The 22426-nt window shown below is 52.7% G+C and overlaps 2 protein-coding genes across 2 annotated transcripts in view; both read left to right on the top strand.

The window, feature by feature from the left end:
* LOC135317445 (uncharacterized) overlaps positions 1–22426 on the top strand; it is a 194490-nt gene that overhangs the window by 53919 nt on the left and 118145 nt on the right. The gene's annotated exons all lie outside the window — the stretch shown is intronic.
* LOC135317457 (olfactory receptor 14A16-like) lies at positions 12128–13105 on the top strand. Its single transcript, XM_064473750.1, has one exon. It carries the CDS (start codon positions 12128–12130, stop codon positions 13103–13105), a length of 978 nt encoding a protein of 325 aa, XP_064329820.1.

The raw sequence follows: 22426 nt of genomic DNA, 5'->3' as shown, positions 1-22426 counted from the left end.
TTATATACGCTGGAAAGGAGGGAAGAAACCAGCTGTAGAATTTGTTTGCTTTAATAATCAAGCATTGGCCGTTCTCGTGTTTTGAATGTCCAGCTGGTGGCTCCAGTGACTAAAGAGGGAGCCTGTGTTTCCAACGGAACTGTTTAAATATCGAAAGGCAACCTTTCTGAATGCCTTAGAGAAATCAGAGAGTCTGTCTTTCTGGTTATTTATTCAGAATGCAATTTTGTTGTTAGGGCCTGACTATCTTCAGGTTGCAACAGCATGAAATGGCAAGACTAATACATGAGTATTTTCTGCGTCCTACCACTATGATATTCTTATTTCCTTTTATTATCTATTAATATTCTATTAACAATAGTAATAATGTTATTTCATGTGATAAATTGTTGGTCTTGCAAATCTATTAGCCTTAATTAGATACTTGATATCAGACAATTTACTTGCTGCTAGACATCACGCATCCCTTTCAGAACAAAACAGAACCTTCCGTCGACTCCTTCGCAGCTGCCTTTGCCATCCCTTCGGGCCTTGTTAAGCTTATTCGAGGTTTTTGGCTTCTAGACCACAAGGATTATGATGTAAGCATGTGACAGTTTAGTTGGGCACACGTTGCAATACAATGCTATGATCTATCAAATGACTTTAAAAACCTGGTGCTTAGCTGATACCAGGTGATAAAACATGGGAAGCTTCTTTTTTGTAATGCTGCTTCAGCAGCACCTTCAGCAATACGTGATGATCTGCAGTTTGGTTTTAATTGCGTTGAGAGGAAATGGATTAAGACAATGAAGAAGTCAGCGTTAATGCTTGACGTGTGACTTGCCAAAGCCGTCTGTTCAGGTTGTTCTCAGCAGAGCAGTCGAGCGCTTTCTCAAAAGCAGTGGTTTGGGGACTTTAACTATTCAAACTGCCATCCTGGCAGCAAGACTTGAGACAGAAGACCGCCAAAGTGACTCTTCAATCTAATTCATGTTCCCTCTGATGCTGAAGGTTGTTCTTTGCCCGTCACAATGTTAATATAACCTGTTTGCCTGGGAGAATGACTTGTCTTTATGAGAGGTGATGTTTGCCGACGGAGATTTGGTTATCCTGGCCAGGTGTGAATCCCTCCTGTCAAAGGACTCCCTTTGTTCTGTACGGCTCACGGAATATTTTTTTCTGCAGACACTTCAGCATTTATATTTACCTGTCCGGTACCAAGCCCTTCATTGGTCACCATCTAAGTTTATTCAACAGAGATTCACCCTTACTGAAGACACTTTTGAATCGTTTTGTTGTGCGCGTGTGTGTCTCTATATCTTAAGAAACCTGATCTCTACCTTCTGCAGAGCTCCCTGGCCCTGCTGCTTGAACCAACTGCAACCAAACCTGTGTCGTGGCAAGACGTGCGAATTCTTCAGTCCCTCATGTGCCAAGGAGAGCATAGGCGAGCCCTCAGATACATGCAGGTGATGAAGCTCTCGGCCTCCAGCTGTAGCGAAGTGCGGCTTTTCCTCACTGTGCTGTTGTCCAATAGGTAAAGAAATATCTGCCACCATTTTGGCACTCAAATACTGTGAGAGGTGGAGAACAAACACTAGAAATCACAATCCCCTACACTTCCTTTGAACTTTGAGCACAATATCTGGGGGGCATCTTTTTGGTGATACCATTAATATGCCTTTACGTCTCACAAAATTAACTACAGGTGCATGGCGGAGGCTTGGGCTCTGCTGCAGGAGCACACCACTCAGTTAAAGGAGGAAGAGCTATTAAAAGACATGTATGACATCTGTCGGGAGATGGGACTAGTGGAAGACTTTCTGAGGCTGCCTTTCACAGACTCTGAACAAGTAAGTGTGGGCAAGAGCAAAATCTGAACCCCCTCTTTGCCAAGAGAAGAGGCAGGGTCATCAGATATGTTTTCAAATGTGTTATTTCTCATAGAAGTGTTTGGAGAAATTTTTACGGACTCATGAGATTCTTTTAGCCCGGCACCTGCAGCGTGCCAACTGTACGGCAGCCCCACAGCTGAACCGGGCGATGAACGTTCATCTCATGGTAAGCGTAAAAGTCCTGCCAAGTGTGCAAGGTTCTCTCAGGGGTTACTAACTAGATTTAACAGTGCTCAATAAGAATCCTGCTTTCTTTATCACACCCTTCTTTGAAATACTTGCAATAAGCATCTGCACCTTTCGTTACAGCTGAACTTAAAAGTTGAACAAAAAATTTCACTTCTCCAAAGCGACCCTGTGAAGTTGGAAATTCTGTGTTCCAGGCTGTTGTTGACTCCACGTCAAATAGTTTGTTTGTGTCTGAGGATTAAATAAGTGTCGTGGTTTAGCCGGCAGCTCAGCCCCACACAGTCGCTCGCTCACTGCCCCACTGTTAGATGGGGGAGAGAATCAGAAGGGTAACGCTCGTGGGTTGGGATAAGAACAGTTTAATAATTAAAATTAAAAGAAACAACAGTAGAAAAGCAATGTAAAGGAGAACAACGAGAGGCGCAAAGCCCCGGGGGAGGGGGGAAGGGAGGGGAGAGGGGGAACGAACCGCCAAAACAAACCACACGCGCCGCAGCCGCCCACCGACCCGACGCCGCGCCGCCTCTGCGCTGCCACTGCCCCCCCTCAATATACTGGTCATGGTGTCACATGGTATGGAATGAACCTGCCATTGGCCAGTCGGGGTCAGCCGCCCCACCATGGCCCCGCCCCTCCCAGCCCCGCCCCCCCGCCACGCGGCAGAGCGCGGGAAGCCGGAAAGGCAGCCGCCCCCCACGGTGAGGAGAATTAACCCCTTCTCATCCAAAACCAGCACAATAAGTATCTTTCCTGTCAGCCACTCTTACCATTCAGATATTCAGGGACGTACGTTATGTAGGGTTCGGATGATTGGAAGTTGTTTGGGTCACTGTGGAATGAAGAGTGTGTTGTATGTCATCTCTGGTATCTCACACGCAGCTCTGGGTGCCAACCCACAGGCAACATTTGCATCATGGGTTGTTCTTTTTATTATTTCCTCAAGTTATAGCGTGAGGTCTGCAATTCCACAGCTTTCGTTTTACCACTTTTAGGACAGAAATTCTTACCTAACTTCTGAGTCTCAACATAGGCAGGTCAAATTCTGTGTTATGGGAACTTCTGTTGTGGTTCTGTGATCCATTTGCTGCTTTCCAGAACCATAGTTTCCCAGGGAAGCAAACTTGTGGGGTGGTTCTGGAAGGCTGAGGTCCTGCGTTTGAAAGCTTCCATCCCGGGGGAAGGGGTGTGTAGGCAGCTTTCTCTTCCTCATTTTAATCCTCACTTCCTCTTGTCCAACGTAACCCGCCACTGCCCTGGAGATTCAGTCACCTGGGGCAGTGGCGTTTCAGGAAAAACAAGGGAAAGGCTGCTGTTTTGTCAGCCACGTGAAACTTGTGGGTGCTGACAAGCGTGTCAGAATGAGGTTCTGCAGGGTGCCGGCATGGTTTTAGCTTAAAGTTGTAGGTTCTGCTATTATTCTAGTCTTCCTTCCGCTTGGCTAAAATTCCGGGTGAAGCTGGTGTGCGCTGATGGGCAGAACTGGCTGCCGCTCTGTGCAGGGGGTGTATTTTACTGCACCTGTAGAGGAAACATATTCCCTAATTCGAAATAGCACCGACAGCTCCGTGCTATGAACTTCTTGTAACATTTAACTTCTTGCTTTATGCTTCTCGTTCATCAGAACGACTGTGCTCCTCGCTGGAGACAGAGAGCAGTTGCCAGAAATTCTCTCTCAGCCCAGCACGGCAAGACCCTTCCTAGAGGTCAGAGGCAGCTGGCTGTAGAGAGAGCCAAGCCTTACCATCTGCCTTCGTCCGGACCAAGAGAAGGTAATTTTTAGGGGGGGAATATAACGCACAACTAACCATCGCTTTGATTGCACAAGGCTGATCGTTTTCCCCTCATGCTTTACAGCTGCAAGACCAAAGCCAATCTCGACAGTAACAAAACCAGCTAATGCAGGAAATGTGGATCCAAGGGCACCTTTCAGCAGTCGTGTGTTGGCCAAAGTTAGAGAGTTATGGGTAGGAAACGAGCAGAAACCCAGTTGAGAGAGAGTTTTTCTGTTATGATAATGTTTGCTATGCAAAATACATGTGTTTATATTATGGTAAATGTGTTCAGAGAATTTAAGATGGCTAAAACTAAAACCCTGATTACCATCAAGCTATTGGTGTATGGATCTTGCTAGACTTGATTGTGTGATCAAATAGTAACCTTTTCCCACTTGCTAACATTTTTCTGCCTTATTTACTTAAAAATAGGCAGAATGATAAAGAGCAGAAAAGAGGCCTGTAGCTGTCAGATGATTTTCCTACAGGTGGTGTGGCCAAAACAACCTCAGTTCTGGTATATTTGGCCTTGAGGGCAATGAAGGTCACTTACTGCCCTTCTCTGCTGTCCTTTTGCCATGAGAAAAGACCAAGACCTTGGGCAGATCGTACTATAAGGGCATGCCCGGCGTGCAAATAAGGCCGCAGATAACTAAGTAGTTTAATCCCCCATCAGAACCTCTTCTCATGGAAGATGACTCTCAGGGTTGTCAGCGCACTCCATTTATTTGCTGCAATTCATCCCTTCCCATGTAACCAACCATAAATAGCTTCTGGTGGGGAAGAAGCAAGCTCCAGGCAGAAGCCAACCCATAGCCTCTTGTGAGTTGTTAGGCAATGCTTGTAACCTCTTAGTCTAGGCCAGTCGGCAAATACGATGAAAGAATAGAATTTCACGTGGTAAGATTGCATTTGTTTCTTATGTTGTTGGTACTTTTGTCTTCTGTGCAAAACTTGCAGGTTTCCATCGCAGGAATGCTGTTCTCACCAAAGCAGTCACGATAATGAGTGCCTTTGAGATGCTCGGAGAGAAATGTTCTGCGGTTCCTTCTGAATTACAGCTGTTCCTCAAATAAAAAGCGTTTTCCAGCGCACTGAGCTGTGTGGGTGACCCATACGTGAGGCAGAGGGAAAAATGCAGGTGACGGTGCCTGATGTGCCTGTTGGTTCAGGTCACTCACTCCTGGGCCGTGCATCACCCGGCGTGGTTCAAGAGCAGGCTCATCCCACAGCAGCCAACGGTGTGGGATGCTTTTGAACTTGCTCTTGAACTTGGTTTAAACCCAGACTAGACCATGAGTTATTAGTGAATGCCTGATTGCTGGTAGTTTGATACTACAATTGTAATGTTAATGGACAGAGAGAGAAGGATGCAGGAAGGAGGTGTGTGACAGGCTCAGGGAAGAGCCCATGAGCGACGATCGGGTATGGTGCGAACAGAGGCTGGGTGCCCGTTGTGCGCCAAGAGCTCTTCAAAGCCCCCCGCACTCGGGAGAACCACAAGCTGTGCCAGGTGGGATTAGCACAGAGTGGTGCTACATGGAGTAAATGGGTCGCACTGATCACCCAGTGGGCTTGAATAGGAAACCCCAGTGGCCCAGGAGTCTTGGAAGTGACCATGGGCTGGCCAGAGGGCAAAGACCTTGGAATATCCCCAGAGGAGGGGGTGCCACGTGCTGAAGAGGCCCCACTGTGGAACAAACTGCCAGAAAATGAGCAGCAGTGTGCCCTGCTCACTGATGGGTCCTGTCGCCTTGTGGGGAAGCATCGGACGTGGACCATGGCTGAAATACAGATATGGGCAGGCCCGGCAATGGACTATATCACACTCCCACAGAGCCGCCAAGGCAAGCGCCTTGTGCTTACAGTGGTGGAAGCAACGCCCGGCTGGCGGGAAACATACCCCGTGCCCCACGCCACCGCCCGGATCACGCTCCTGGGGCTCGAAAAACAGGTCCTGAGGCGACATGGCACCCCAGAGAGAACTGAGTCAGACAACGGGACTCATTTCTGAAACACCCTCACAGACACCTGGGCCAAAGGGCACGGCACGGAGCGGGTGTATCACACCCCCTGTCACGCACCAGCCTCTGGGAAAACAGTCTGGGTTCCTCCTGCCTCAGGCAAAGGCAAACCCATTCGTGGCATTGCTTTTGCTCGAGGACCCGGGTGCACTTGGGGGTGATGCGGGAGGATGGACGAGTCCCGATACCGTCTTTAAACCAGAAACCAGACACAGAGGAGCCTTGGCTGTCACAGGAAAGTTCAACGGTATCTCCACCCCCAAACACCAGCTCTCCCAGAAAGGCGCTCTCGTTCCTCAAGTCTTCTGCAACGGGAGAAAGAAATGGAAATGAGCAAATAAGAGCAGGCATCAGAGAATGAAAGAGCATTTCAAGAAGAAACAGATCTTATGTTTGCCCTGCTGATGCTTCCACGTGCCCAGAGCTCCTCCTTGCCCGAGGGAAGCCTTGCCTGCAACCTGAGGAGTGCCCAGGTGGCCAAGGAGGCCAACAGCACCCGGGCTTGTATCAGGAATAATGTGGCCAGCAGGATCGGGGCAGGGATGGTGCCCCTGTGCTCGGCACTGGTGAGGTCACACCTTGCATATTGTGTTCAGTTTTGGGCCCCTCAGTGCAAGAAGGACACTGAGGTGCTGAAGCGTGTCCAGAGAAGGGCAGCGCATCTGGGGAAGGGTCTGGAGAGCAGGTCATATGAGGAGAGGTTGAGGGACCTGGGGTTGTTTGGCCTGGAGGAGAGGAGGCAGAGGGGACACCTTATCGCTCTCTACAAGTACCTGACAGGAGGTTGTAGTGAGGTGGGGGTTGGTCATTCAGGTTGCTAGTGTAGAACGAGAGGAAACGGCTTCAAGATGCATCAGGGCAGATTTAAATTGGGTATTAGGAAAAATTTCTTTGCTGAAAGAGTGGTCAGATATTGGAAGAGGCTGCCCAGAGAGGTGGTGGAGTCGCCATCCCTGAAGGTGTTCAAACAATGTGTAGATGTGGCAGTTCAGGGCATGGTTTAGCAGACATGGTAGTGTTGGGCTGATGGTTCAACCTGATGATCCTAGAGGTCTTTTCCAATCTTATTGATTCTATGGTTCTATGATCCTATTTGCTAAAACCCTCAACCAACACCTTGATCTTGCTAGAGTTCCCTCCACCCGCCTCTTGCATCCGTAGGCACTGCCAATCACTACCTAATGACTAACTGAGGAGCTAAGAAGCTCTCAAGGCTTTCCATCTCATCCTCAAGGGATGTCCCTGTTTCTCCAGTTACCATTCATGCATCCTAAACTCACCAGCTGAGGCAGCTCACCTTGGTGAGGGGAGGACCTCCCCAAGGCACCTCCGTGCTCTTTGAGGTCGGAGCGCTTGTGCAAGGCTGCAGGAGGAGTGCGTTTGGTGCCCAGCACTGTACTGCAGGTGGTTGGTCTGCAGTGGGCGGGGAACGAGACAGGGCTGCTGCCAGAAATGGCGTGGGAGGGGAGGTCCGGGGGTCAGGGAAAGCAGGGTGGACATTCAGGGTGATGGTGTTTCTCTTCCCAAGTCACCATTACACGTGACAAAGCCCTGCTTCCCTGGAAATGGCCGAGCATCTGCCTGCCGATGGGAAGCACTGCACAGCTCACTTTGGGAGTCTCTGTGGTGCCATTGGCCAGCGTATTTGGCTGTTAACTGAAAGGCTGGTGGCTTGATCCCACCCAGGGACAGATTCATCCTTCCCTGCCCATGGCAGGGGTTTGGAACTAGATGATCTTTAAGGTCCCTTCCAACCCAAACCATTCTCTGGCTCTGTCAAAAGAGGAGGTTATTCAGTCCCCTCAGCAAAGGCCGAGGAAGGAAAGCAACCTGAGGCAAATTCCTTGTTCTGACCCTTGATTTTTTATGACTTTCCAATGCTCTCCCCCATCCCGCTCAGGGGGAGTGAGCGAGCAGCTGGGTGGGGGTTTAGCTGCCAGCTGGGGTCAACATGCCATTTAATTTGCCTTGTTTCTACGTTTAGTAAATCCAGCAGCAGTACTATGCTCTCAAATAATTTCTTCTTCTTCTTGATGACAGTAAACTTTATTTCTTTAATGTTATGCCTCCCATACATTCTTCCTTGACAAGACAGTTGTTTCTCCGTATTATGTTCTGGCATGAAGTTTTTAGAACAGCACTTTTTCTCTCCATTCCAACTGTCACCATTTAATGGCAACACAATTACTCGCCACGGGGAGGAATGAGAGCCTCATTCAGGCTGGAAGGCACCTTCCTAGATATCTGTAGGAAACATCCTACTCGAAGCAGGATCACACCAGCTTTCTCATGGTTTCATCCAGATGGGTCTTTGAAACTTCCAGGGATGGAGGCAGCGCACACTCTCTGGGAAATGGCTTCCCGTGTCTGACTGTCCTCACATTGCAGCAGTTTCTCCCTATATTGAGCCTGAGCCACTCGTGTTTCAGCTCGTTGCCTCCTGTGCTCCTGCCTTGCACCACAGTGTCTTCTTGGAAGCCTCACCACAGGCGATGCAAGCCTAGTACATCCTCCCCGCAAAGCCTCCATGCTCCAGGGTGTACAAGCGCTGCTCCTTTGGCCTCTCCTAAGAGGACAAGTGCTCCAGCCGTGGCCACCTCTGTGGCCCTCCAATGAACTTCTGTGTCCCTCCAGCTCGCCCATGTCTCTCTGACACTGTGTAGAACCAAAACCTGGGCAAGTCCTCTGGGTGTGGTGTAACAAGCGCTGAGCAGAGGGAGATAATCACTTCCCCTGGCCGTGCTAGCGCTCCTACAGCCCAGGGTGCTGTTGGCCACCTTTGCTGATGGCTCATCTCTTGCCTAATGGAACCCAAAGCCCTGCAGACCCTTCCCTGCAGAGCTACTACCCGCCGAGGCAGTCCCTGTCCTGTGACACTGTCGAGTCTACATCCACTTTAGGAGCAGGACTTTGGTTGAATCTTTCCTGGATATCATGATTTTGGTGACAAAGAGGATGGCGACAGACAAGCCAACCTGAGTAAATCCAGTCACCTTCTCCTTCAGTCAGCCAGCAATGGGATCTGAGTGAACACGGTCTGGGGCACGGCCTTTCCCTCCTCTGCACATCCTTTGGGCACTGGGGAAAGGTGCATGCGACGCTGGCATTTTCCATAGGCTCAGGGAGCTCCCTCAGGCTCCACAGCCACTGGAAGACAATGGGGAGTGGCTTCCCTGGGACACTGGCCTGCTCACTCAGCTCCCCGCGATGCTGCCCCTCCTGTCCCATGGGCTGGGAGGGATTGCGTTTGCTCAAGTGACCCCTGGCTTGATCCCATCCCCCGCTGCCTGATCTCCTCCAGAGTCCTGCCCTGAGTCCCAGAGGCCGGGAGACCTTGCTGGGGAAGGCTGAGGCAAAGAGGGCACAGAGAATCTCACATCTCTCTACCCCTGCCCTTACTAAATCCAGCAGTGCCCACACAGTGTCTTTGTTTCTCCTTTAACTGTTCCTGAAGTAGGAAACACTCCTTACGGTGCCCTTGAGTTGCCTTTCGAGTTCAGACTGAGTTTGGAACTGGACCCTTGCTGAGTTTGGAAGGTGCTGCCCTTGAAGACGAGCTGTGCTGAGCTCTGCAACCATGTCACAGCTCTGGCTCTTCAATGGAACACCACATGCCCGTTTGGAGAAAGGAGATCCTTCCCTGTCACCTTCCTGCTGTCCTGTTTAACGATGGGGCAATATAAGTGATTGTCGTGCCCAAATCGTTTCCTCACAGGAGAAATAACAGTGCTGGAAAGCCGTGTCTCCCCCCAGCTGAGGGGGGGAGCATCAGGGATTCCTGCAGGCTGTTTCACAGCAGGTTCCCCCGGAGCCCCAGGGACACCTGGAGGGAGCCCCGAGGGGCAGAGAAAGGGCTGCCTTGGGCTGTTCCTCTGCTGCCGAGCTGGGCTGGGCTCCTGGGACAAAGGCAGCTGCTGGCAATGAGGCAGCGCTGCCGAGAGACAGCTCTGCCCAGGAGCAGCTCCTCTGCCAAGCGCAGCAGGGCTGAGGGCACTGCCTGCAGGCACCGAGGGCAGAGGAGCCGGGCAGGGAGAGGGGAAAGGCAGCCTGGGGTGGGGGGATGCTGAGCGCTGACTGGGGGAGCAACCTTCACCACCTTTGACACGGTAAGTCTCTGGGTGCAGGACAAGGCAGGTGAGAATCCTGGAGGCATTTCTAGAGCCTGCCCATCCCATGGCTGGTACGGACTGGCAGGGTGGCTCGCAGCATTTCTGTAGCACAGAGAAGGACATGCTTCCGAGCAGGGCTTCCCGCTGCACCAGCCGAGGGACGGGGCAAGCCAGCCCCCTCCTCCCTTCTGCCAGGGATGGCTGCAGTGGGATGAAGGTGGGTGCGCACCCAGGGCTGCCCAGGGCTGTCCTTCAGAGCAGGGTCCCTGCACCCCAGGGGACTCTGTGCTGGGGCAGGGACTCTGCTCCATGCCAGGGTCAGCGCTCAGCCTGCCCGGGGAGCTCCCCATGGGGCCATGGGGACAAGCTGTGGGTGGAAGGAGCGGTGCTCGGCGGGGCAGGGCAGGGTTGTGCTGCTGCTGAGAGGGTGCTGTGTGGGTCAGGTCAAGGCGGGGGTTGATGTAAAGAGAAGGAGCTTTCCAGGGTCTGTTTTCAGTTTCCTACTTGGGGAAGGGTGAGATGATGGGGGATGGGAGAAATAGAATAGGAGCTCTAATGTTTGAACAACTACTGAGTCTCCTGAGCTGTGACTCTGAGTGACCAGTAGCTCTGCTGGGAGCCTCCCAAAGTGCCTTCAGCCTCTCCTCTGCCTTTGGACACCACCAGCATCACCTCCGCTGGCCCCACCAGGGCTGTCCTGACCTGCCCTTTCCCACCTGCAAAGAGGAAGATGTGCCCAGGCAGTGCCCTGCAAACAGGCAGGTTTCTGTAGGGCTGAGGTGGGTGCACAGAGGTTGGGATGGGCCTGTGAGCGCTGACAGGGAGAAGACATGGCACAGGGAAACACCTCTGGGGAGGAAAGTGTCCAGGCAGCAGGGGTAAGATCAGGGAATGAGAGGAAATTAAAACCAGGAATGCTGTGGGGAGGAGGGCAATGTTGATGTCTGGGAGCTGGCGTGCACAGCTGGGTGAGGGTAGCGCTTCCCTGAGTGCTCGGCTGTCTCTCCACTGCCTCTCTGAGCCAGACCATCACTGCATTCGTCCTTGTTTCTGCACTAGCCTGTGATATTGTTCCTCTTATCTAGTTCTTGCTGTCAGGCTCTTCAGGGCATGGGAGTTGCAGCAGCCAGGTCAGGCCCTGATCCTGTGATTCCTCCCACGCAAGTGTCTCCATGGGAATGAAGTGCCCAAGCTCTTCTCTAACCGTGGGGCTGTGGGCAAAGCAGTCTGTGTGGCTGGGGAATGAGCTGTGTCCTGTGACTGAGCTCTCTTCAACAGGACACTTGGGCATCTCCTTGGGGTGTCCTGCCAAGCTCTGAGCTGCCCTCCGGGGTGCAAATCTTTCCTAAAGCATCTTGGTGTTATCTGTATGTCCCATGGAGAAGCGCAGAGATGCTACAGCTGAGGAAATGCTGTTGGGTTTGTGAAATGAACCAAGGATGTCCTTGGGAAGAAGTGGGGTGCTGAGACCTTGCTGAGATACCTTAAGAAAGGGTGAGACATTTGGTGATCCCTCTGCTCACAGCATGTCTGGTTTCTTTTCAGGGTAACAAGGGAGTGTGATTCTCCTCCGATACCCAAAGTTATCAGTGCAGGGCACTTGGGAACAAGCCCGTCCAGACCCCCCCACTTTGCCCGAAGCCACACTGAATTAACCCCTTTGCCTTTTAGGCAGGTCTCACAGTCACTGTCCCCGAGTGCGGCAGAAATGTGGGGATTTCTGTCTTCAGAGAACCAGGCGTGGTGTGTGGGTAGGAAAAAGCTTCTTTAAATCTTCTTTCTGCTGCCGTCACTCCTTAACACTGGGAGAGCAGCTGCAAACAAGCCCTTCTGCAATAGGAGTGGTTTCATCTGACAGATTCTGAATATCCAGCCTGTTCCCCCACCACATTCCCACGTACCCTCTGCAGCAGGGCAGGGATGACTCCTCGAGAGGCCACACGCAGAGGCCTGGCTGCTCACGCCACACTCAGCCAGCACACAATGAAACTCAAGTCCGGGACCTGAACAATGTTTTCCCCCAGAGAAGGAAATAGGGTGGAGGGGTCACAGTGGGACAGTCTAAAAATAATGGCATAGGTTTTCTTCAGAGAAGCCTGTCTTAACATGACACCGTCTTTTCCTCTTGGATACTTTCCCACGCCCAGAGGCAGCAGATGTCCAACAGCAGCTCCATCACCCACTTCCTCCTCCTGGCGTTCACAGACACGCGGGAGCTGCAGCTCCTGCACTTCTGGCTCTCCCTGGCCATCTACCTGGCTGCCCTCCTGGGCAACGGGCTCATCATCACCGCCATCGCCTGCGACCACCGCCTCCACACCCCCATGTACTTCTTCCTCCTCAACCTCTCCCTCCTCGACCTGGGCTCCATCTCCACCACTCTCCCCAAATCCATGGCCAATTCCCTCGGGGACACCAGGGACATCTCCTACGCGGGATGTGCTGCACAAGCCTTTCTGTTTGTCTTTTTAATGTCAGCAGAATTTTTTCTCCTCACGGTCATGGCCTACGACCGCTACGTGGCCATCTGCACACCCCTGCACTACGGGACCCTGCTGGGCAGCAGAGCTTGTGCCCACATGGCAGCAGCTGCCTGGGCCAGTGGTTTCCTCTATGCTCTGCTGCACACGGCCAGTACATTTTCACTGCCCCTCTGCCATGGCAATGCCCTGGAGCAGTTCTTCTGTGAAATCCCCCAGATCCTCAAGCTCTCCTGCTCAGGCACCTACCTCACAGAATTTCGTCTCCTTGTGTTTAGTGCTTTTGTCTTTTTTGGATGTTTTGTTTTCATTCTTTTCTCCTATGTGCAGATCTTCAGGGCTGTGCTGAGGATCCCCTCTGAGCAGGGACCGCACAAAGCCTTTTCCACGTGCCTCCCTCACCTGGCCGTGGTCTCCCTGTTTATCAGCACTGGCACATTTGCCTACCTGAAGCCCCCCTCCATCTCCTCCCCACCCCTGGACCTGGTGGTGGCAGTGCTGTACTCGGTGGTGTCTCCAGCAGTGAACCCCCTCATCTACAGCATGAGGAACCAGGAGCTCAAGGATGCCGTGGGGAAACTGGTCACTGGATGTTTTTCAGGTGCAAGAAACTGCTTGTTGCCTTCTCCACAGCACTCAGAATGGAACTCATGACAAGCCTATTTTACCTTGAAATATTTTTGGGGAGTGTGCAAGTGCACAATAAAGTTTTATTATCTATCCCACTTCTAATTCACTGTCTACTGTTGAATTTGACCCAGAGATTGTGTAAATGAGGAACAGTGCACTCTGTGTATTTAAACAAAAAAAAAAGGACCCTGCATCAACTTTTTTGTGCAAGACCCTTCCTCTGAGACCTCTATGAAGCTGCAGGGGCCGTGCCTGTGGACGTAGGTGGGGGGAAAAAGAGTCCCGGCACAGCAGCGCTGCCAGGGAGCAGCAGCTCTTGGTCTTTTCAGAGCTGCTCTCTTCCCACGTCCACACTCTCCTCCTGAGCTGCTGAGCGGGTGTAAGGCCTGAGTGCTCTTGGAGATTGGTCACGGTCCTGCTGTGTTCTAGTGCTGTGCGTTCAGGAAGGCACATAACACCACAACACCGTTTCCATCAGGAAAGGGCATCTCCTGAGTGCAGTACCTGAAGGCTTATGTCTTCTTCCAGAGTTGCTCTCAAGAGCAGGCCCAAGAATGCTCTCAAGAGCATGCCCAAGGAATCGGTTCATTGTTTTGCTTGCTCTCCATGGGCTCAGTGTGATGAGGTCATGGTCCCAGTAGGGCCTTCAAGGGACTGCGGGCTGGTTCAGGTGCTGCTTGTTGGTGGCCAGCACCCATGCAGGTGGTTAATGGTCTCTGACTGACCCTCCTGGGGCTCTGGAGCATGTGACAGGGCTGATGGCAGGTGAATGTTTTTCTGGAGGGACTTGGGAGCTGCCAGGAGAGCAGAGGGGATGTGCAGGGAGGGACAGCGTGTGCCAGGGACTTGGCAGTGAATGGACCCCACTGAGCACCAGCCTGTCCAGCACAGTGTTGCCCAGAAACAACACTCTAGATCTGGGTGTGAAGTGGCAAACAGGAGTTCAGCAAGCCCAGGGGACACAGCAGGGGCAGGGAAAGGAGCCTGGTGGGTGATTTGTCTTACCCTCAGTGAACCACAGCCCACCTTCTCTGCAGAGCAGCACTGCCAGCTCGGGGGCTGTGGGGAGCATGGGGGCAGGGTGCAGGAATGGGCGGCCCGGCCAGCACAGGTGTGCTTAGCTGGGGAAAGGCATCTTGTGGGGAGATGGGATGTGCTGGGAGAGGAGCAGGGCACTGTGTGTGTGCCCGTGAGGCACGGACAGAGACATCCTTTGGTGCAGGTGCCCGGTTGGGGCAGGCTGCCCTGTCCCTGGGGCAGCAGGAGCTGCCTGAGGAGCCCCTGGGCCAATTCCCTCCTGTCGTGCTGGGGAGCAAGTTTGGCACGAGGGGCTGCAGAGTGCCTGGGCTGGATGAAGGTTTGTTGCCCTGATGTACTGGACCATTTCTTCTGTGGTTTCTGCCCCAGTGCTGGAACTCTCCTGCAGTGAAACCATGACACTCCTGCTCTCTGCTTTCAGAACCTGGTGCTTAGGCCCAGCCTCCCAGTTTCTGTTCATGCCGGCATCCCTTGTGTGCACCAGTGCTGCCACCCTGGGGCAGCCCTCCTGCCCAGCTGGGCACGCAGGCGGCCTTCTCCGCCTGCTCCTCTCACCTCGCTAGTGCCACTCTTTTCTACAGCCTCTCTCATCGTTGTCTAAGTGATGCCCAGAACAGCCCCCCTGAGACAGTCTGACGATGCCCTTTTCCAACACCATCCCCGCCCCTGCTCAATCCTCTCACCTACAGCCTGTGGGGCAGAAAGGATGGGGGCAGGGACACACTTGACAGCTTGTTGACAGCTGGACTGAAGAAGTGGAGTATGTGGTGGGTGGGAAGTTGGCTGACTGATGAGGGTCAAATATCATCCATGGTACAAAGTCCTCCTGGCAGACACTTACTGGTTGCTTCCCTCAGTGACCAGCCCTTGATCCCCATGTGGAACATTTTTACTATCCCTCTGTATGATGGGACAAAACACATTTTCAACTCCTTGTGGATGATGCCAAGTTACAGGAAGACCTTGATCCATCTCACATAGTCAACTCTAGTGTGATCAACACTGTTCTAGCCAGGAGTACGTAGCACAGCAGTATATGGGCTGCTATTGGAGAAGCTGACTCCATCTGAGCGACACCCAGCACAATGGTGTTCAGGGGTCTTTCCAACCCCAGTTAGTCTCTCATTCAAAGACTCTCTTGTCATTGGAGAGCTTTTTGAAGACAGAAGAGACAGAGGAAGAAGAAAAAACCGCGGGGCAGAACGAGTGATATAAATCGCACCAGTATAAATACAGCAGTTCCTCTGAGGAACCTTTTTCCACTCAAAGTATTGGTAGGAAATCCCTCTGATAAATTTGATGAACCAAGCTTACTTTTATCTGCTCAGGTCCTGGGCTACAGGGCCACAAGGAGGGTGAGCGTTGGGTACATCTTGTGTGGTCAGTTGTGTCTCGGGAACTCCCAATCCAGGAGGAAGCCAAAGGCTGTGAAGGGGTCTGGGAGGTCACTTGTGCCTCTGGAGGTGACAGGCCAAGAGCAGGACCGTGGCTGGGAAAGGGACTGTGAGGTCACTTCTTTCTGAAAGAGCCGGTGGGTCAGCCCTTGACCCATGGCTGGGGTATGGGCTTGTAAGCTGACACCTGCCAGCGTCTCCGAGAGGCCGGCAGGAGGCACCTGGCTGGCACAGCGACCGTGAGATCCCCTCTGCCGAAGGAGCCGGGCTCACTGCACGAAGGGGGCTTCTGTTCTGGGTGTCGTGTCTCTGCTGCCCGGGGGCCTGATGGGGCAGCAGCAGGCACGCAGCTTGGCCGTGTCTATGGAGAAGCTGAAGGGCGGCAGCCTGCGGGGATGACGGTGAGGTTACTTCTGGTGCTCAGGGGAAAGGCCACGGGAAGGCTGCCGCGCTGGGACGCCTGCTTGAAGGGTGGTTTCCCTGGTGGTGGAGCTTTCCTTGGAGGGAGGGAAGAGCAGGAGAGAGCAGCACTGCCACGCAGGGCAGCCTGGGAGGTGGGGAGTGGCCATGACGAGGAAGAGATGTCCCTCAAAGGGTCGTGCTGTGGTACATGAAGCCCTCCCGAGGGAGGATGGGATCAGTCCGTCTCTGTGTCTCACAGAACAGAGCATGAGGACAGACAGACGTCAGTGACTGTATGGCAATGGCAGGTGAGAGCAAGGTGGGAAGCGAGGGGGGTGTCTCCAGCGTGCAGGGACGAAGCATCGGCTGTGGGACAGCACAGGACAAGCTCTGGTAGAGATGGCAAAGAGCGCTGGCAAGGCTGGAAGCTGCCAGGAGAACCCAAGGCTTTGTCCCCGTGACTCTGGCAATCGCCTCTGCCAGCAAGGCCTATGAGGAGACACGTTGTCCTCAGGCACGGGGGCCTCCTCGCCTCCTTGCACACCCCAGTGAGGCTGGGCGCTGCCATACCCTTGTCCTTCACTCACCATCACACACCCCACAGCCCCCTGCCCCAGGAAGGGCCCTGAGCGCTGTGTGAGGGACAGGGTCTGCCTTCCCCGGGGCTGGGGCTCAGAGCTTGGCCCTTCTGCTTCATGAGGCAAAGCCAGGGTTTCCCCAGCATCCGAGCTGCCGGCACATTACCTTGGCCTCCCTGGAGTCACGGCTTCCAGTTATCTGCCCTAACGAGTCCCTGGGGAGCCTGTCTCAGCAATGGCCCTCCTCAGAGGGACTCAGTCCTACTTCAAGACACTTCAGGGTTTTTTCCTGACTTTAACTTAAGGAAAGGTTTGCGCAATCTCCTCTCAGTCCCAAGGTTGAAGGACTCGGCACCAAAGACGCGATGGGGCTCATTAAAAGAAAGAAAGCCCAAACGAGCTCTATTTCTTCCTCTAATTTACTTCAAGTCTTTTACAGTTAATTAGAGAAGTTTCCTGGTGACTTATGGAGAAAGGTTTCAAGGAGCTTCTAATAAAAAGGACTTTTTATTTTAAAGGGTGTAGATTAATATTTTTCAGTTTAGAGGAGAGGCAATGGCAGCACTCTCCAATAGATACTGACCCAGGGTCTCTCCTAGGGAGACCTGGACTGGTCAGAGAAGCTGTCCCTTCAGGTCTGACACAGTAAGGACAACCTCCCACCGCACCTCCCCAGCCCCAGCATGTCTCTCATCAGGCACCTGGGTCTTGTGTTGCTTTTCCTTACATCAGACTGCTCCACTGGTCTCTGCAGCTGGGTGTTGCAGCTCCTTCATACCAGCTCCCACCTGCTTTCCTTTGAGAACTGGCTGCACACAGGCAAAGGGGGGTGGTTCTTATTTTTTGAACAAACAAAGTAAAACCGATAAGGTTCACCATTGAAGTAAAACCCACCCCTCAATTGTATGCCAAGTACAAGCTGCCACAAATGAGGTTCACCTTCCACAAGGCAAAATCATGCAGGAAATGTTTTTGACAGAAAAGATATGATAAAAAAACACAGTTAAAGAGTTGGGTAAAGACACATTTAGACGGTCTATGGAACAACAGGCAGCCTTTAACTCCCTTCTGCTGAAAGCAGCAACTGTGTATTTGAGAGGTGCCGAATGAGCAAAGAGTGAGGGGAAGGGAAATCTGGAGAGCAATTGCAAGCGTTTCTGTGCAGATGGGCTGCTGGAAAGGTGACGTCAGACGTGGTCAGTTTAGGTAGGACAGGTGGGAATGCGTGAAAGATGAGGGAGATGAAATGCGCAGCCTAATAGACAGAGCACTGACAATGCAAGTCTAGTGGAAGGTCAATAGCTCTGCTCTTGCTATTATTGCACATCCTGAAAACTCCGCATTTCGAGAAACCATGGGGAAACACTGACATTTCATTGCAAGTATTCAGTCGTTTCAGCTGAGGAGGTCGTGCTCATCCTTTGAAACACGTGTCAGAAATTCTCTGGTTTCCAGGCAGGGCTCCGCTGTCTGACCGTGAGTGTCCAGCGCTGCCTCTGGAGGAGCCAGTGTCTCTGCAGCCCATGCCTGGCACTGGCAGCTGTCACAGGGGACCTGCTGGAGACGAGAGGCCCTCGGAAGCGGCAGCTGGAGCCTGGGCAGAGGGTCCCAGGGCACCTACACTGGCACCACGCGCCCGTGTCCCTGTAACTGCATCCCAGCCCAATCCTGGGATCACTTGCCTTTGCAAACAAAGGCAGTACACGAAATCCCCCCACAGATCAGGATATTAAAACAAGACAGAACAAAGCAAGGAGGATAGCAACACCAACAGTGTTTGAAGCTTCAAGTTGCAAGAGGACACTTCCTCCTCTCTACATCTTTCATTTTATTTCTTTGTTGCTTCATTTTTTTTTAATGTTCTCAACATTTCCATCATACCTACCGCATTAAGAAAGATAATTTTGTGTCTTGCACGTTGATTTAGTGCTTTCCCTATGGTTGACTCCCCCTTGGGCGATCTCTCACTTTGTGGGGCTCCAGGCAGTGACACGGTCCATGTGGCACATGTTGCGGGCGCTGCAGGCAGCTCCACATTCCTCTCCTGGAGGATGCCTCTGCCCTGCCGCGCGCTGGGACAGCGCAGTATGGCAGCATCTCGGTGAGCATGCACTGCCTCCTCTGTCAATTGACATCAAGGGATGTGTCCTAAACCCAACCCTTGATCTCTAACAGCCACCAAGGTGACGATGAGCTTTCTGCTCAGGCCCTTTGGGGGGAAATTCCTGGGCCTGTTGTTGACATCAGCTTTGGAAGAACAGCCAAATCTTGAGGTCCTGCCTGATGGAGGCATCATTTTCTTACAGAGATGCTGTGAGAGTGTCAGCTCTGAAAAGGCGTTACAAAAAACACCTATACAGATTTGAGGTAATAGACAGGGATAGGTTCATTTATAAGGAGGGTAAGATGAATACAATCGATTATGTAGGAACGTAACAACAATAAATAATAGAACAGGTAGAGCTAAAAAAAATAAATCAGTAAACAAAGTAAAGGTCTTCATTGGGATACACTAAATGTCATTTTTGGAGAGTGATGGAAAGTTTATTGATATTGACAAATATCCATGAAATCACTTCCTTAATGGGCTGCTTGAGCTCCTGGTTCCTCATGCTGTAGATGAGGGGGTTCACTGCTGGAGGCACCACCGAGTACAGCACTGCCACCACCAGGTCCAGGGGTGGGGAGGAGATGGAGGGGGGCTTCAGGTAGGCAAATGTGCCAGTGCTGATAAACAGGGAGACCACAGCCAGGTGAGGGAGGCACGTGGAAAAGGCTTTGTGCCGTCCCTGCTCAGAGGGGAGCCTCAGCACAGCCCTGAAGATCTGCACATAGGAGAAGAGGATGAAAACAAAACAGCCAAACACTAAACAGGCACTAACGACAAGAATCCCGACTTCCCTGAGGTAGGTGCCTGAGCAGGAGAGCTTGAGGATCTGGGGGATTTCACAGAAGAACTGCCCCAGGGCATTGCCATGGCAGAGGGGGAGTGAAAATGTACTGGCAGTGTGCAGCAGAGCACTGAGAAACCCACTGGCCCAAAGCTTGGAAGAGTTTTCTTTGAGCCATCTTTAAACTTTTCTCTCCCACCAGGCCCTCTCCCCCTCCAGGGAAGCTCCTGTGCGAGGAAAGAAGGAAAAGCCTCCCTTTTTGCCAGAGGAGCCATCGCCCTCTTCTTCCTCCTCATCCTGCTCTGGTGATCCTAGTCCAGATGAGTTGTTGTGTCTCATTTGTGAAGATGCAATGTCCGATGCCGCTGTTAGTGCCTGCTGTGGAAACAGTTCCTGTGACGGATGTAAGTGCAGCTCCCACGGTTGTTACTTCAAAACATCACATCTGATCTTCTGAAAGCAGAAAGAGGAGATCAGGGAATTACTTTGTCACCAGCTCTATTTAAGGCTTAAGCAGAGCCTGAACAGGAAAGGACTTTTCTCACTTAAAGGGAAAAAAGGCAGGAAGCTTTTTTCCCTTTTTACGTATGTAGTTAAATCCTCTTGAGGGGTGGAAGGAGGAGTTTGAGAAGAGAGCCTAACTGCGCAGGTGATTACAGTATTAGATATCGAACGCGTTTGGTTTGTCCCCAGCCCTTTCCCTCACACAAAATTATAGAGCCATCTCTGGTGCCTTCCTGTGGTCTGCAGCCAACGGGGAGCTGGGCATTTAATCCACACTCCTCTCCACGGGAGAGGTGGTTAAAAACTTCAGAGCTGTGCCGGTTGTAGCTGGGATAGAGTTAATGTCCTTCAGCGTCGCTGGCAGAGTGCTGAGGGCACACTGATGTTTCAGCTGCTGTTAAGTAGCGGCTCCGTGTCGCTAAGTAGCGCCTCTGCTAGTCAGGGGCCTCTCCAGCTTCCCGAGCTCTGCCCGACAGGTATGAGTGGCCGCGCCAGGGACCCCTCTGCCCGCCCAGCTCCATCAGGGGTGATGCCCAGGTGCGAGGGCAGAAGGAGGCCCCGAGCCGTGCGTCAGTCGGCCAGAGTGAGTCGGCCAGCGTCAGTCGGCCAGCATCGCCTGCCCGCACTCAGCTGGCTGGCGTCAGTCAGCGTCAGCGTCTGTTGTCGGGAGTCAGTCAGGACTTAATCCTGTCGGCACCGCTGACCCCCCGCCTGGGGTGTGGGGCTGAGCGCGGTGGTTCAAGTGCCGCCTTAGGCCCGTCAGTCAGGGTGGCTGTGTCAGCCTTGGCTGGCAGCTGTCACCTGCGTTTGGGCACACGGTGCCGTGTCCTGCTCTGCTGAGGGCGGCTCCTCATTCCCTGCCTGCTTCAGCTCGTTTTCCTGCTTCCACGTGCCTGGGCTTTGCTGGTTTAAGGCAGTGAAACGAACTTAATCAGGCTTCCCTTAACTTTGTGTCTTCTGCCTAGTGAGCCGTCGGACAGAGCTTTGGAGGAAGAATGGTGACAAGCCCCTGCTGGTGGGGTGGTGTTTTACTGGTGTGGAGGAGAGGATACTTCAGTTGGTGGGAGCGAGTCCCCAAACCCCGGGGCCTGTCGCGTGGGCTGCCAACGTTTCCGCAGCTCCCCTCGTCGGGCGGCTGTTTGCAAGGGGTGTGTTTGAGCACTGGGGGTTCAGCAGCCGCCGGGCCCTGGCCCTGGGCAGCCTGCTCTGGGGGACCCTGCCTGCGCAGGGGCTGGACCAGCTGCCCCCAGGGATTCCGGAAGGCCTTTCTCTCCCTTGTGACTCCGTGACTCTGGAACTGGTGCTGCGAGGGGCCAGCGCTGTGGGAGCGCTGGGAACGTTGTCTTCCCTGGGCTCTGCCTCTGTCGGGACGGCTGCGTGTGCGCTCTGCCCTGAGACACTCGGCGCCTGCGCCCGCCTGTCCAGGTACGCCAAGCAGTGTGCAACAGAGCACACTTTCAGGAGTGACCTGAGGAGCTTTTGCTAGCTTGGCCGCGTTGGAGAGGGACTGCAGCTCCTGCATGCAGGAATAGTCGTGTTGAAGAATAACCCTAGGAGGCAGCTGGGTAAAGGGGCTCTAGTGTCAAACGCTGATGTGTCTCGGGTTTGGGTTTTTTCATGTAAAGGGAAATGAAATCTGTGGTCTGCATCAGATACGGGATCGGGGCTGTTGGGGGCTGTATTTCTGGGGAAAATGTCACTGAACCAGTCATGAATAGTAATTCAAAAAGCTCTATAATTGTGATCTTTCCCTGCTGTTCAACAAAGCGGATGCTGTTTTTCTCAACAGAGCATAGTTTTTCTTCCATTTCTTCTTCTTTGGCTTCTTCCCACTCTTTGTCCTCTTTCCTTAGACAATGTGACCCGAGCAGTGTCAGGCAATGGTGTCCCTTCTCTGACCACCAAGTAACGCTTCCCTGAGATCACTTTAGCTTCCACATCTGGCTGAGTGAAAGAATGACGCCCGTCAGCCTCAGCCTCCCTCCGTGCGAGAGTGAGCCTCTACGTGCACGAGGGAGCCCAGAGCTGACTGAGAGTGCCTTGGGTGCTGCCCTTTCTAAAAGCGAAGGGGTTTCTTGCAGCTCTCCTTGCAAAGTGAGTGTGTGGTTTGACACGTGCATGAGCTAGCAGGACGGCTTACGGCCACAGAATGGAGATGGGCAAATCCCCTCTCCTTCTCCCCGGTGCAGTGTCCTGCCTCCTTCCTTGTGCCAGCTTTTATGCTTGCTGGCTCTCTCTGCAACCCCGTTTCACTCTCTAAGCTGGTGGAAAACTCTCTGCTCTTGTGGGTGCGTTCCCTGTCTGCTTGGGGAGTTAATGTGGCTCCTAAGGAGCTCTAAACCGTGTGCAGGTCAGGGCAAGGGAAGGCACAGGGATACAGGAGCAGAAGGAAGGAGCAGATGGAGAGATGGGGGCAGCAGCAAGGCCTCTCTTTTGGTGGCACTGAAGTGAACCTGGTTTGTGACATCACGTCTGCAGCTGCGACTGACCGTATCTTTAGCTTTTCCTTCAGTAAGCCCGTAACATTGTTGGCCTTTG

The sequence above is a fragment of the Phalacrocorax carbo genome, chromosome 26, assembly GCF_963921805.1.
Source record: "Phalacrocorax carbo chromosome 26, bPhaCar2.1, whole genome shotgun sequence".
NCBI lineage: Eukaryota > Metazoa > Chordata > Aves > Suliformes > Phalacrocoracidae > Phalacrocorax > Phalacrocorax carbo.
This window is presented reverse-complemented; position numbering and strand designations above follow the sequence as displayed.